General features: G+C 36.8%; 1 protein-coding gene and 1 long non-coding RNA gene across 10 annotated transcripts in view; both read right to left on the bottom strand.

Moving 5' to 3' along the window:
- Positions 1–6: 6 nt before the first annotated feature.
- LOC129212326 (uncharacterized) lies at positions 7–3204 on the bottom strand. The gene is made up of 4 exons (XR_008579142.1): positions 2853–3204; positions 1839–1882; positions 1102–1247; positions 7–250 (listed from the first exon to the last, which is right to left on the bottom strand). It is a non-coding gene; the product is annotated as an uncharacterized LOC129212326 (long non-coding RNA).
- A 312-nt stretch (positions 3205–3516) lies between these two features.
- Positions 3517–13144, bottom strand: part of CHD9 (chromodomain helicase DNA binding protein 9) — a 98259-nt gene continuing 88631 nt past the window's right edge. For all 9 annotated transcript variants that reach the window (XM_054840373.1, XM_054840376.1, XM_054840379.1 and 6 more), the window contains 5 exons: positions 12936–13075; positions 12209–12430; positions 11265–11393; positions 9083–9187; positions 3517–6981 (listed from right to left, as the gene is read on the bottom strand). In XM_054840373.1, the coding sequence (XP_054696348.1) occupies positions 6118–6981; positions 9083–9187; positions 11265–11393; positions 12209–12430; positions 12936–13075 (1460 nt within the window). In that variant the 3' untranslated portion in view covers positions 3517–6117. The remainder of the gene's footprint in view (positions 6982–9082; positions 9188–11264; positions 11394–12208; positions 12431–12935; positions 13076–13144) is intronic.

Genomic DNA, 13144 nt, shown 5'->3' with positions numbered 1-13144 from the left:
GCCTGTGTGCTTTTGTTCAAAGCTAACAACAACCAAAGCTTCAGGGGAAAAAAAGAAATGTCAAGAAAAGATCATTTGGCTAACCTGAGATTTTTCCAGGACACGAGCGTGCATTTTTGCCCGGCAGAAAGGGCACCGGATGGTGGCAGAAAGCCCAAGCTGGCGCCGGAAGATGGCGATGGCAGCGGGGTCCCCCCATGCCTGCAGCCCCCCAGCCTGCCAGGACAACTTGGGGTTCTTGCCCATTTCACTGTAACATTAAAAACTAATGGTTAGGCTGTATCTAACATCTTACATCTCTTCTTTTAACACGGAGCAGCTGTGAACCTTGCAGTGAAGCAGCAGCTGCTGTGAGGTGTACAGCGCAGCGATGGGATGTGCTCTGCCACCCGAAAGCCTATGCGTAATACTGTCAGGCTTTTCTGTTAAGCTAGATTTACAGCATTCATTAAAGCCCAAAGTAGCAATAACTCATTACAGTATTTTACTTTCTACTGAGAAACATTAGTCTATTGTTTCAAAATCCTTTAGATTAAAAAAAAAAAAAGACCAACTCCCACAGCATTAAAAGATAAACAAAGCCTAGGCTAACGGTAAGGCTACTATGCTGTTACACCTGCATACTTCCCTATGTTTTTATGCATTCAGACTTTGTAAATAAATGGTTTAACTTGACTGCTCTTGTGTAGAAGACTTTAAAAAAAAGAAGGTAATTTTTCATTTAATGGCCTACTGAAAACTTAGACAAGAAACATTTTGGATACAATAGACACACTGAAATCTTTTTCAGCCTTGAGGACTTGACTTCACTTTTCTTCCACTTCACCTCTCCCCCCTTTTTCCCCTTACAAAGAAGCAAGAATTCTATTCAAGACCATAGCAATGATCAACATGAACACACTGAAATAAAGAGATATCCTCATTGGCATGTTAATTACTTGAATCATTTCCACTACTGGATTCCATATTGTATCTGCCAATATTGTTAAGTTACAGCCACTAGCGTTACCGCCAATGCAAAACTCATGGGGACACCACATAATAGGGACTTCCCTTATGTGCAGAAGAGACCGTAAAAGGGTTAGGCACGAGAGACCTTACCTGAACACTAATGAGAACTTTGCACTCTTGGGTCTTGTTCAGGGTTGAACCAGACAGAAGGCAGGGAAAACAAGTCCTCATTTTGCAGAATCACTTTATAGCAGGATCTTGTAAACAGCGGCTTCCTTCCTTCCTTGTGAGAGCGCCTGAAAGGAGGCAGTTTAAAAAAAACCAAACCAAAACCACCCATACCCTTAATTTGCCTAATTTGAAAGTGACCCTGGCTCCTTTTAAGTAGAGAAATGCTAGTTTGGTTAATGCTAAGTAGTTTGGAGGTTTTTAAAAGAAATCTCAATGTTAGCTAAATTATTCTAAATAGAAGCTAAAATTTAAGTTATAGAAGTCAAAGTGTTTTGGGGTCATAACTATTCTGATTGGAGATACTTGCCTGTCTGTACTTCTCCATTTCAAGATTTCAGCCCACCCTATTTTGTGGAAAATTTTCCTTAATTCTTTGTATTTATTTCTCAATGAACAGTGTTTCTAAAATGCTGGGTTAAAACAACCTGAAATGTAACAATCAAAATATTGTTTATCATTTCTGGCAGGCTTCAACTTTTGGCAGCAATGAATGATGTCGTTTACTGACACTAGAATTACAATGCGTTTCAACATCCTTCTTCTGTGCATATTGTCAATATTTTTGAAGACCTCTCTCACATGTACTTAATTACTAAAAGCTAGAAAGATTTTCTAAAGGACTAGTTTTCATCCGGGAAATATTAACTGAAACTTACCTTTGTCATCAGTGACACTTAACCATCAGAAGTCCTTGCTGTACCTTTTAACAGAAAAATTTAATTTCGCAAATCATTAAAGTGATCAAGATTTTCTTAATGTTTAGCTATGGAAAGCTATTATCTTTATTTCCTTTTCCTCTAAATGTGACAAAGAAACGTTACCGCCTGTCTGTATAACATTAGGGCCATTTAGATAAGCCAGGAGAGTTGTTTTGTAAACTCCCGTAGCTACACTCTTATAATTAGTCTCCTCTGTAGAAACCAGTACAAGCCCGATCTCCCAGGAATGTACAGATGTAAAATCTCAAGTGTTGGCAACTACAGCAGTGTAAATCCCACATTACACTGATATAGCGTGCTTATGTTGAAGATAATTATAGATGTAATAGAACTAGGTCAGAAACTGTTAAAACAACTGTAACTTTACATAATTTCATAACACCCTACACTGCAGATCCCTTCATATTAACTGTGCGCACCAGGCAGACTTCATCTCTCTGCAGCTTAAATACAAGCATTAAGAAGTAAGCATTCATTTTGATGGTGTACCAGTACTGCTGTACAGAGCAATAAATGAAAAACACATTCCTAAACAACACGGCAGAAATAATTTACTCAGAGACAAGATATAACAAAAAGGACAGGAAGTTGCCTGGCACACCTTGTTAACAGGCTCATCTAAACATCATACTCAGATACTGTTTTAAAAAGTTCAAAGGAATGCAAGAAATTAAACACCAATACTGCGCCTAGATCATCTGTTCCTTGGAAACAATTTCATTGAAAAACAGATCTGGTTATATTTTAATATACAGACTGAGAGGATTAGATTGTAAAATCACAAGACACGTTTTTTTCCTATTTAAAAAAAAATAAATTGTGAGCTTTCTAACAGACCTGCTAAAAATAAATTTTAAACTATTATTAGGGATTCTGCAGGACTTCCAAGGAAAAAAGAAACAGGGGAGAACATGAGAACAGAGCTCACAAGCGTATGTGCATTTTTATCACCTGGGTACAGACTTGAGAGAGCAGAAGCTCAGAAAGGATGATCAGGATCTGAAGACAAAATTCAGACTGGAGTAAGGAGGATACCACTGAATCATTCAAGTGCAATGACAGGTTAAAGCAAGAAGGCACCTGGCAACCAGAAGACAACTCGCATTCAGGAGAAATGTCCATGCCCTGTATGAAATATATGAAAAACAGCAACAGTGAGTGCCATGTACATGATTAAAAGGTTTAGTAAACATGTAGAAAGTAATGCAGAGTTTCAAAAAGAAAGATTCAAAAGGTACTCCATTGCCAACATGCTTACCCTGGAACATTAAATGCATCGTTATTTCAAATTAAGTCAACCTTTGGACCAGAACCTAGACCGTACACTCCTTTCTAAGCCTAACTACTGAAAGGCTGGAACAACAGCTTATTTTGTAAGACAACAGAATTACAGGAAATTGATTCCCAGAAAAATTACACAACAGTAAAGCATGGGCTGGGGAGGGGGTGGTGTTACATCCTTGGCTTCAATTTATTTATTTATTTATTTTTTTTTTAAGGTCTTAAATTCCCCTTTTAGAGCTTAACACTGAAGCTGAACTTTGCTGCTGAAAGATACATGTTTAATCCCTAAAAAGACACCATTATTTTCACATATTGAGGCCGACATCATGGGTAGTCAAAGAATATGTTTAATAAAAAATAATTAAACTTCCATTTGCTCTATAGAACATCATAGAAAGTAATTCAATAAATTACAAATGACTTTTTAAGACGCTTGTTCAACTACAGAAAGCAAATTCAGACTACACAGAACACAACTGGCAAATATTGCAAATGTCCAAAAAAATCCTGGACTAAGACTTGGATCATGAAGCCTGAAACAAGGGATAGAAATACAAGGCAATAACAGCTAAGGTTCTTTTAGTAACTACCAACACACACTTTATCATCACCTTGGATATCCTTTTAATTTTAACTTCAGTATTAGTGTAATTCTACTGAGGTTTCCTTATAACCCTTAACTTTATACAACCGTATTTGCATATAGTTGAGCTGATAGTGGGACATTTTTTCCCCTTCTGGTTCAAACTCATCAAAAATAAACCAAATACATTATGTTCAAGTCTACACCAGCCTTCATTACTTAAAACTGTAATTGCCTTATTACATAGAAAGAACCACTAGAATGGTAACCAAACTTCACTTGACCATAATTAGGAAAATACTTTATTTCATAAATCTGATATAAATTAGGTTTTAGCCACAAGATTTAGGATTTGTTTTGTGGGTAAGGGTGGGAAGTGATGGTATTGTTGACATACTCCATCAGCAAACTAAGTTAATAACTGTTTGTAAAACTTTGGCTATTTCATAGATGCATCCTAGTTAAATAAAAGTGCTATATTACAAAGGGCAAAATATTAAATATGAAATACTTTTTTTTTTTTTTTCTTTTCCATGATGAAGAATTGCTACCCCCTTCTCTTGGCAGTTTTTAATTTTCACTATTGCTAAGACACTGCATGAAGGGCCAAAAACCAGAATACTATTTGGGAAAATACGTAACCAGCACAATCCAAATGGTACTTGTATAATTGTGTAATTACATGTAATACTGCTTCTAATCATGGGGCTAGTTATTTTGCACATAGAAACTTATATTTCATTGGTAAAGTTCTTGATAAAAAACAACACAGTTGTTTTACTGTACAAGCAAGCAACAGAACTATATCAAAATATACAGCTTTTGTTTTTTATTTTTAAATTTATCCCTTTGTAAAGCTTTTTCAATGACTTCTACTAGTACCTGTATCTATTTTCTCTTAACACTTGCCTATTCTTGGACCGCAAACGATGTAACCAAGGTCAACTGAAGTCTCAGTCAGTTCAGAACTTCTGTAAATGTGAATCTGGGCCTCGACTGTGTCAGAGTAATAGCAGCTTAAGAAGAAGGAGGAATCATATCACACATCAAATATTAGACAGATTTTATATAGTAAAGGGTTCTAAGGATTTGGACTTAAACAGATGCTTTATGCCCTGTTACTATGGTTTCTAGGAATAATTTGTTGTCTTTACTATTCAAAGTGCTTTTTCTTTAGTGGGTAACTCAGCATAATATATGAAGTGATATCCCAATAATGATCTTGGGTAATATTTAATATTTAGTCAGATTTAAATCTGCAGAGAAGTTTAAACTCAAAAGGAGTTCAAAACTATCTATACTTTATTTACCATTATTAACTGGTAACTTCAGGAGGTTTTATGACATAAAACACAAATAGAAATCTACACAAACAAAGCAAACAAACAATTTTTACATGAAGTATGCAGTGTTGAAAGGTCTTTTCAGTGGCACTTTATGACAGTTTGCCTCTTCCGAGTCTTGGGGAAACTACTCCTCATTTTGGGACTTTTAATTCTGCAGAGGGAGCCCAAAACTTTGCAAGGTGTAAACTAAATAGATCTACATGGTGCCAAGTAGCATGAGATAAGACAGTTTTTGCTTTAATTTCCCCTTACTGCTGTCAAAGAGAACAGCTATAATAAGGGGGGCAAAAAACCCCAACTGTCCTGTCTCAGATAACTCAGATTTTAACATGATATACAGGATGTCTTTAGAAAACAAAACAAAACCTGAAAACAAGTAATAGAAACCAATGTAAACGTCCTAAACTAACTCAGCTGAGGTAACAGGTAGCCAGTTTAATTGGCTGATTGGGAAAAATTTATCTTTTTTTAAACACACTTGTACCTGAATTGGAAACAGCAGTGCATCACAACACTAGAGCATTTTCATGTAATTAAAGCAATGGATGGTGATGTAGATTCTACAGCTTTCATGACATTCATTAGCTGCCCAAATTATTGCTGAGTTTTGATCTGTAAATTATAAGTGTCAAGGAGGCTGTAAAACTATATTCAAATTAAATCAATAATATGCATAAAGTATTCTGTGTTCACTGCAAATATATTAAATATACAGCTCTTACTCGAGCATTATTTTCATAAAATTAACCCCCCAACAAAATTATAATGCCTTTTGTTGTAATTTTACACCATTGTGTATTTGATAGTACATACAAGTTCAGAAACTTATGAACTTCAAGAAATATTACATGCAAAACGTCTCTGAAAGCAGTTTGCACTTCTAAACAAATACTGAAATGTTCGGTCAGTAAATCATTGATGCACTCAACACTGGGTTATTTACAATGAAATAATTAAAGAATAAATTCAAAATCAGTTTATAATTTAAGTGCAGAGTCTGGGGTCAGTCTTCATCGCTAGAATCTGAATCCTCAGATGAAGACGATGTACTATCAGATCCAGATGAAGCATCTGCTTTCTCTGAACCCTCATCTGTGCTGTTTTCATTGTGAGAGCTTGGCTCTGTTCCCCCTTTGTCTTCCTGATCTCTAACCCTAGAATTTTCCTCCTTTTCTTCCGTGGGCTTGGCTGAGCCTGTGTCATTGCTTTCACTGTTCTGTACATCAAAAATATTAGACTGAGACAAAGCTGGGATATGAAGATTAAGGCCTGGAGTGAGAAGCATCCCTGGGTAAAGTATGTTGGACAAAAGTAATGGGTTAAGAGAGAGAGGATTGGCAGCTGCAGCAGCAGAGGATGTTGAAGGAGAACTTGAAACAGAGTTTTCACCACCAGTATCTGTATTTTGGTCTTCTGTCCTTTCTTTCTTTGTATCTGCCTCCTTTGAATCGCTTCCCTTTTTTTCCTCTGAAATAGATTCTGTGGACTTTGTTAGAAGTCCTCCCATGCCCAGCAAGTTTGGTAATCCAGCCATCCCTGACAGCAGCATGGGGAACATGGCAGCCACGTTCTTAGCTTCTCCTCCAGTAGTTAAGCCCGCTGGCATTCCCATTAATCCTGCTGTTACTTGCAGCGACTGCAGGTTTTGCAGGTTTTGTTGTAAGGCCTGAAGACTAGGCAGATCCACTCCTGGAAGCAATCCGTTCGCTAGCAGAGGGTTAACCGATACGCTTGCAGCGGTGGCAGCTGCTGCAGCTGCTGTAGCCTTAGCAATCTCACTTTTGGGGCGCCTTCCTCTCCGGCTTACTTCTTCCCGCACAACAGGTCCAGTGAGAATACGGTCAAACATACCTTCTGGAAGAAATCCCTGCAGGAGACACATTGGGTATTTTTAGTATTTTGAGAGCTTAAAGATGGAAAAGTAAAAGCAAACAAAAGAGCCAAGCTTACAGTAACAGTGTCAAAGATTTTTCTGACACATTAGCACAGCAGCCTCATCCCCAGACAACTCACTGGAATTTGCGGTGACTTTGTGCTATCACATCTCCAACATCTAAAGGCCCATTTCCACAGTGAGGTCTACACAGGTATCTTCTCTGACCCTCTGCTAACTCATCCTTAGAGGTCTGTTTGCAGATCAAGCCAAATATAGCTAATTATAGGAGGAATCTCAATTTAAGATCTAAAACAGGATTGCTTTGCAATATTACCACATCCCAATCATTTGACAGTTTAACTAAAAAAATTAGTTACTCAATTTAAATATAAATGTGTGATTGCACACAGATCCACAAACTCCAAGCCCTTTTTATTATTGCTAGTGTCTAACATCCTCATATTTCACCTCATCCATCAACGTAAGAATAAAGAGTAAAGACTCAAGTTCCATTAAAATGAAATTCAGAGCACTTCTTTTTAGGGCTTGCACAGAGTTACTTCACCTCTGTAAGCCTTCCTACCTAACGATGAAGAAAGAATTGCAATGGATGCTAATATTGTCTTTGAAATGCATCGTCTTGAAAATTCCTCTTAAAAATGGCCATCATAAGATCAACTATTACTCACCTCCATACTATGATAGCCTTTTTTTCTCCAGCAAATATCTCTAATTTAAACTAGCCTCATACATTAGAGGAATTCAGAACTCAAGCTCTGTTCTTCTGCCCTGTGTATCACTACTAAATTCTAAAAGTAATTCTGCTATAATTTATACCTTTATTCACTGCAGTCTAATCCTGTGCCTAGTTACCTATTTTTCTACCAGAATGTCCCACAAGGGTATTGGAGACTGGCATTCAGAACTTCACAGAAAGATTACAAGTTCTGTTTACAGTGAACTAGAAAAAAAAAATTAACTTGATTATTTCTTTGCCAGAGGCTGAAGGTGTAACTTAAATATAATATACTTCTCACAAGTTACAGTAGGTGAGGAAATAGACTTCACAACAGTATTAACAAAACCACCTTCACTTCTGTTCGACACATGGAATGGAAGAGTAACCGTGTTACCAGAAACCATTATTATACAACAAAACTTTCTGAAGTTCAAAATATGTCCTTATCTTCAAGGCAAGCAGGGAATGAACTCAGAACCATACCCCATACTGGGGCCAATGACACTTAAAAGGAAAGAGATACCAGCTCTATAATAGTTCCCATAATGAAAGCGTCTATCTGCTGGTTTGTTGGAACTGTGGACAAAGTCTACCAAAACTTTCTTCTTTTTAACTTTAACCAAGTACAAACCTCAAACAAAACCAAACCTCAAACTCACTGAATGCATCTTGCTACCAGTAAGAAGCTGGCTCAGGGAATGTAGTGCTCTTATCACTAACTTTGTTGGTAATCCACACAGAGGGAATACATGGGCAACAGTGAAGTTGTAGTGCAGACCTACTCCTAAAAATATATATTAACCTTGTTCCCTCCACTGGAATCTCAACCCTAGTTTTTAGCTAAAAACAAAACCTCTAAGAAATAGAAAATAGAAATTCTAGGTAGTTATAATAGCTATATTAATACTTGATTTAAATTTTGATTGAGGATAGTAATTTCTTAAAGGTGCACACTGAAAGTAAATTAATAAAAAGTAAAATAAATATTTAAAATTATATTTATCTCCCTAACTGTGTAAGAATAAGGAAGTATGCTCTGGGCTAATACCTTTCCTAAAAGCCTTCAAGGCTACAGTTATGAGATGAAAAAGTCACAGTATTATAGCACCTTCAACCAAATCTCTAATTTGGGGTTGCCAGCCACTGTCCCTCCCTTCTTTCTACTCACGGCTGTGCCAGCAAACCAGTTTAGGAAACTGAGCTGGCAGAAAAAATGCTAACATTGACTCACATTCTGCATTTAATATAATACCAGAAATGAAAAGTATGCCTTTTGGCATGCCTTTTTTCCCCACCCCGTTTGCCTTGTTTGTTTTTAAAATGTCACGGTTATCTTATTCTGCAAATACTCACAGACTGTTTTACAACTTCTCCCCATTCAGGAGCCACTCCATACTCTGGATTTTCTTTCAAGAACCTGCACAAATCCTTCAGAGGGGGAGCAAACGCACCCCCCACCTGAGAAGCAGAAGAGAGATGTCAGGAAACACTCATTCAATAAGAAAAAGGCAACATTCATACTTTACACTGTTTCATTTTTGCCTTTGACATAAAACAATACAAATAATTATATAAAACGAACCATTAAATTATCAATGACTATGGTATAGCTTTTAACCTATTCTTGGTGCTATATGAGAGACACTCTTGATTTCTTCTAAATCTACTAAACTCAAACTCATCTATTAAACTCATATTTTGCAACTTCAATATTTGACATTCCTACTAATGTTTAGTATCAGAGTTTATTTAGACATGCAATGAAAGGAAAAGCAACCACATGAATAGGGAACAACAGTGGTCCAAGTATTACCAAGAAAGTTTTAACTACAATCCTGTTAAACTTCTCCTTTATATCCACTAAATCAGCCCTATTCTATCTTCTAAAAAATACTTCTATTAAGAGGCTCTGCTTCTCTTGTAAAATTGTTTCTTGTACTTTCTCATGCCAAAATGGCCAAGTTAAGATTGCTAGACAGTATGTCCTAATAAAATCATATAAGCAGGAAAGTAAGCTTTCAAATTAATCAGAAGTATCATTCAGATCCAGAAAGAGAAGAAACAGTAGAAAGAATAAAGGAGGAACTCCAGCTTCTGCTCAACTTTCTCTATAAACTGCAATTTAAACTCACAGTTTCTAGGCTACTTTTGGTCCCCTCAGCCCTTGCTATTAAATGTGTAACTGAACTAAAAACAAAAATGAGACAAAATGAGTTTGGTGATGCAGAGAAGTTAGGGACAGGTAATAAAAGGGAAGACTGAGGTTAATAAAGTAACAGAGTCTCAACTATGGTGTGGAAATTTATTAGAGGAAAAAGAGCCATCCTGAAAACACAGGCTTTTACAGCAAGCACAGATCAAACCTCTCACTCCTTGATCATCAACTTTGAGAAGATTCCTCAGGGCATGGCTTACTGCAGAGCAGCCAAGGGTCTGTTTTGCAAGAGACTAGCAACCATACTGGTTTCTCTTTAGAGCTACTGTCTCAATGTACTGAACAGATGAAAGATTCAAATTTTGCCTCACTCTCCTCTACAGATGCAAAAAGCTTCTGACCTTAATATAGCAGCATTAAAAAAAAAAAAAAAAAAAGAGTCCTGCTTTCCTTGCAACTGCTCCCTAACAAAAAGAAAAGCTAGCAGTATCACAAGAGAAAACGCTCCATATATTGACACAATACCTCAAAGGCTCCCACTGGACCACTGCTCTGGTACTACATTGACATTCAAAGACATCATCGCACCCATCTGTCTGAATTTGTTCAATTAACAACAGTAGTGTTCTGTATGCTTTTCCTGAATATTGCCTTTCAGCCTCCTCCACAGCCTATTCAAATGTGTTATGCCTTTCCCAAACTTTGATCACCTGTCCAAAAACTTGATTTCAGCACCTGGTCTCCCATCTTCCACTGTTGGGATTTTATACAAGAATTCTCCTTCTACTTTTGTTCCCCTGTTACACCAGTGTTTAACCTAGCAGCGTGATTTACAACAGATATATACCGGTGAACCGTAAAAGTCAAATGCGAGAGAGAACTGAAAAAAGAAAAAAGCAAAATAATCCAGAACACAGGATTTAAGCAATTCCAATGGACGAGTTTCTATGCAGGACGTACTACCAACGTAATTTTCATCATGTCAAAAGTAGAAATGAGAAGATGCACACAAAATTTAGAACTTGTGAGACTGTTGCTACTTTGATCAAAACAGCATACATTTTAGTGGCCATGACTCTGTATTAGTCAGTGGCAGAAATACTGCAATGTATTGAGAGTTCAATCCTATCTGAACATTAACGTTCAGATAGAACAGGGAAGTTGTGTCTGACAGGGAAGTTTCTAGCCACATCTTACATATTTTCGTAGTTGCAAAACATTTACTAGAAAATTGTCACTGACCTTCTTGCTCTGTACCAAAACCTTAAAACAAAAACCTTTCAATTGTACAGAGTATTTAGCAAGTGTAATATAAGAGTTCTTCATTTCAGGTAACTTTTCACTTGGGGAACACCAGAATGGGAGCAGTATTGTGAATACCTTTCTTGCGTTTCTTCTATTTATGAGCTGAACACGTTCTTCACCGGTCAAACTATTAACGTCCAGTTTATTAGGGTTTCGACAACGGTGTCTTTTTTGTTTGGGCCTCCCATCGTGCAGCTGCATCCTCTGTTACAAAGGAATTCAAAAGCCAGTTATCTTTCTGATATAACTGTTTCAAAAATGGTAAGATATCTGTGCATTCTCTTGAGTCAGGCATTCATCTGAAGTCATCTTCGATTTCAGAAATATTTTAATAACAATACTAAATTACTAATCACAATCATATAATAAGCAGCCCAGTAAACAGCACTAAATCCTCTCTCTTGATGCCTCTATCCATCGCTTTGTTTTAATAATTTTTCCATTTTCAGCAGTGCTTTTAACTGTCAGGAATATTGTTACTGTTTTGTATTGTAACACCTTTATGGAGAAATAAGGCTGTTATTCCAGACATCATATGTATGATTTTCTTACATTCCTATTCAACATCAACAAACCTCAAATTCAGAGGTAACATAATGAGAACATCATACCCACTCAAACATCAGTGCCATAGCACTGTAATGTAGGTTTGAGATCCATCCCCCAGTAAAGTCTTTAATCCTCTTGCACATCACTAAATATGCCGTTACGCATTTTTGGCTACCATCACAAGTATCGTGGTAATATGACTTTTCTTATCTTAAATATTTTTTTTAATCCTTGGTGAAATTAGACAAAGATCAAATGTGTTTAGTATTGCTTTTCTTGACAATTACATTTGTGAGGGAAAAGGAAGGCTTGAGGAGCTCTAATTATGTTAAAAACCCATTTTCCTTTCCCTAAACAAAATAGAAGAACAAAGACGGAATAATTCCATGTAACATAGAATACAAACCCCAATATATTTTATGAGAAATGTTTTACTGCTTCGCTAAAGCAGAGCTGAAAGGAATACTCACAGGAATACAAGCTCCTGAATCTTCAACATATCCAGGATGTTCTTTAAGCCACCTTTCTAAATCTTTTCTTTTGGGGGCATCATCACCTGCAAGCCTTGTCCCATCTTTTAGGTTAATAACAGGAACTGGACTCTCCGCATCAAGCATGCCTTGGGACTGCGTGTAAGTGAGTGCTGGGTTTATTCCTGCAGCAACTTGACAGGAGTTAATACCTGGATTAACCTGGAGAAATTCAAAATAGTTGACTAAATTCTCCATAGAAAACCAACCATCACAATTATTTCACATATGATACAATGAAGCCACAGTTCTGCAGAGCATTATACACACACTCAAGGACTCAGTGAGACGACTACTGCCATAGATAGCTCCCTTTAAGTCACTGTACAATCAGGTCCTGTAACGGATGCTACAGGAAAGGATGTCAGAAAGTTTTGCCATGTCAAATATCAAGTGTTTAATAATGCACTGTTAATTACAGTTCATCAGAACTAAAGTTAATTTTTAAAAATGGTTATCAATATTGTATACATCTAATATTTAGTAAAACTCTAGCAGTTCTCATTTGTGTAGTCATAAACCGTCAGTAAAGAATTTCAGAAAAAACCCAAACCCAACAATTTTGAGTAATAAAGCTTTTGTTGTACATTGACAACTGGTTATGCTCAGTTACAGGATTAACAGTAATTTGGACCTTATTTTTGGAAACAAACTCAAATTGACTTACATGATTAGGCTGTTTATTTCTATTTACAAAGAGGACATCAACTCCCTCCACATTCTTCCTTCTTCCTCTTCTCTTTTTGACTACAGGCTGACTGTCAACTATGACTCCATTGGCACTGGCTGTTAAGTGACTGGAAGTACCTAATTAACGATGCAACAAAATTAGTGTCAGATGCTTGAGCTGTTTATAACAAGAAACATGTCTGAATA

This window comes from Grus americana, chromosome 13, assembly GCF_028858705.1.
Source record: "Grus americana isolate bGruAme1 chromosome 13, bGruAme1.mat, whole genome shotgun sequence".
Taxonomy (NCBI): Eukaryota; Metazoa; Chordata; class Aves; order Gruiformes; family Gruidae; genus Grus; species Grus americana.
The sequence above is the reverse complement of the archived record's forward strand: the minus strand, read 5'-3'. Positions and strand labels throughout refer to the sequence as shown.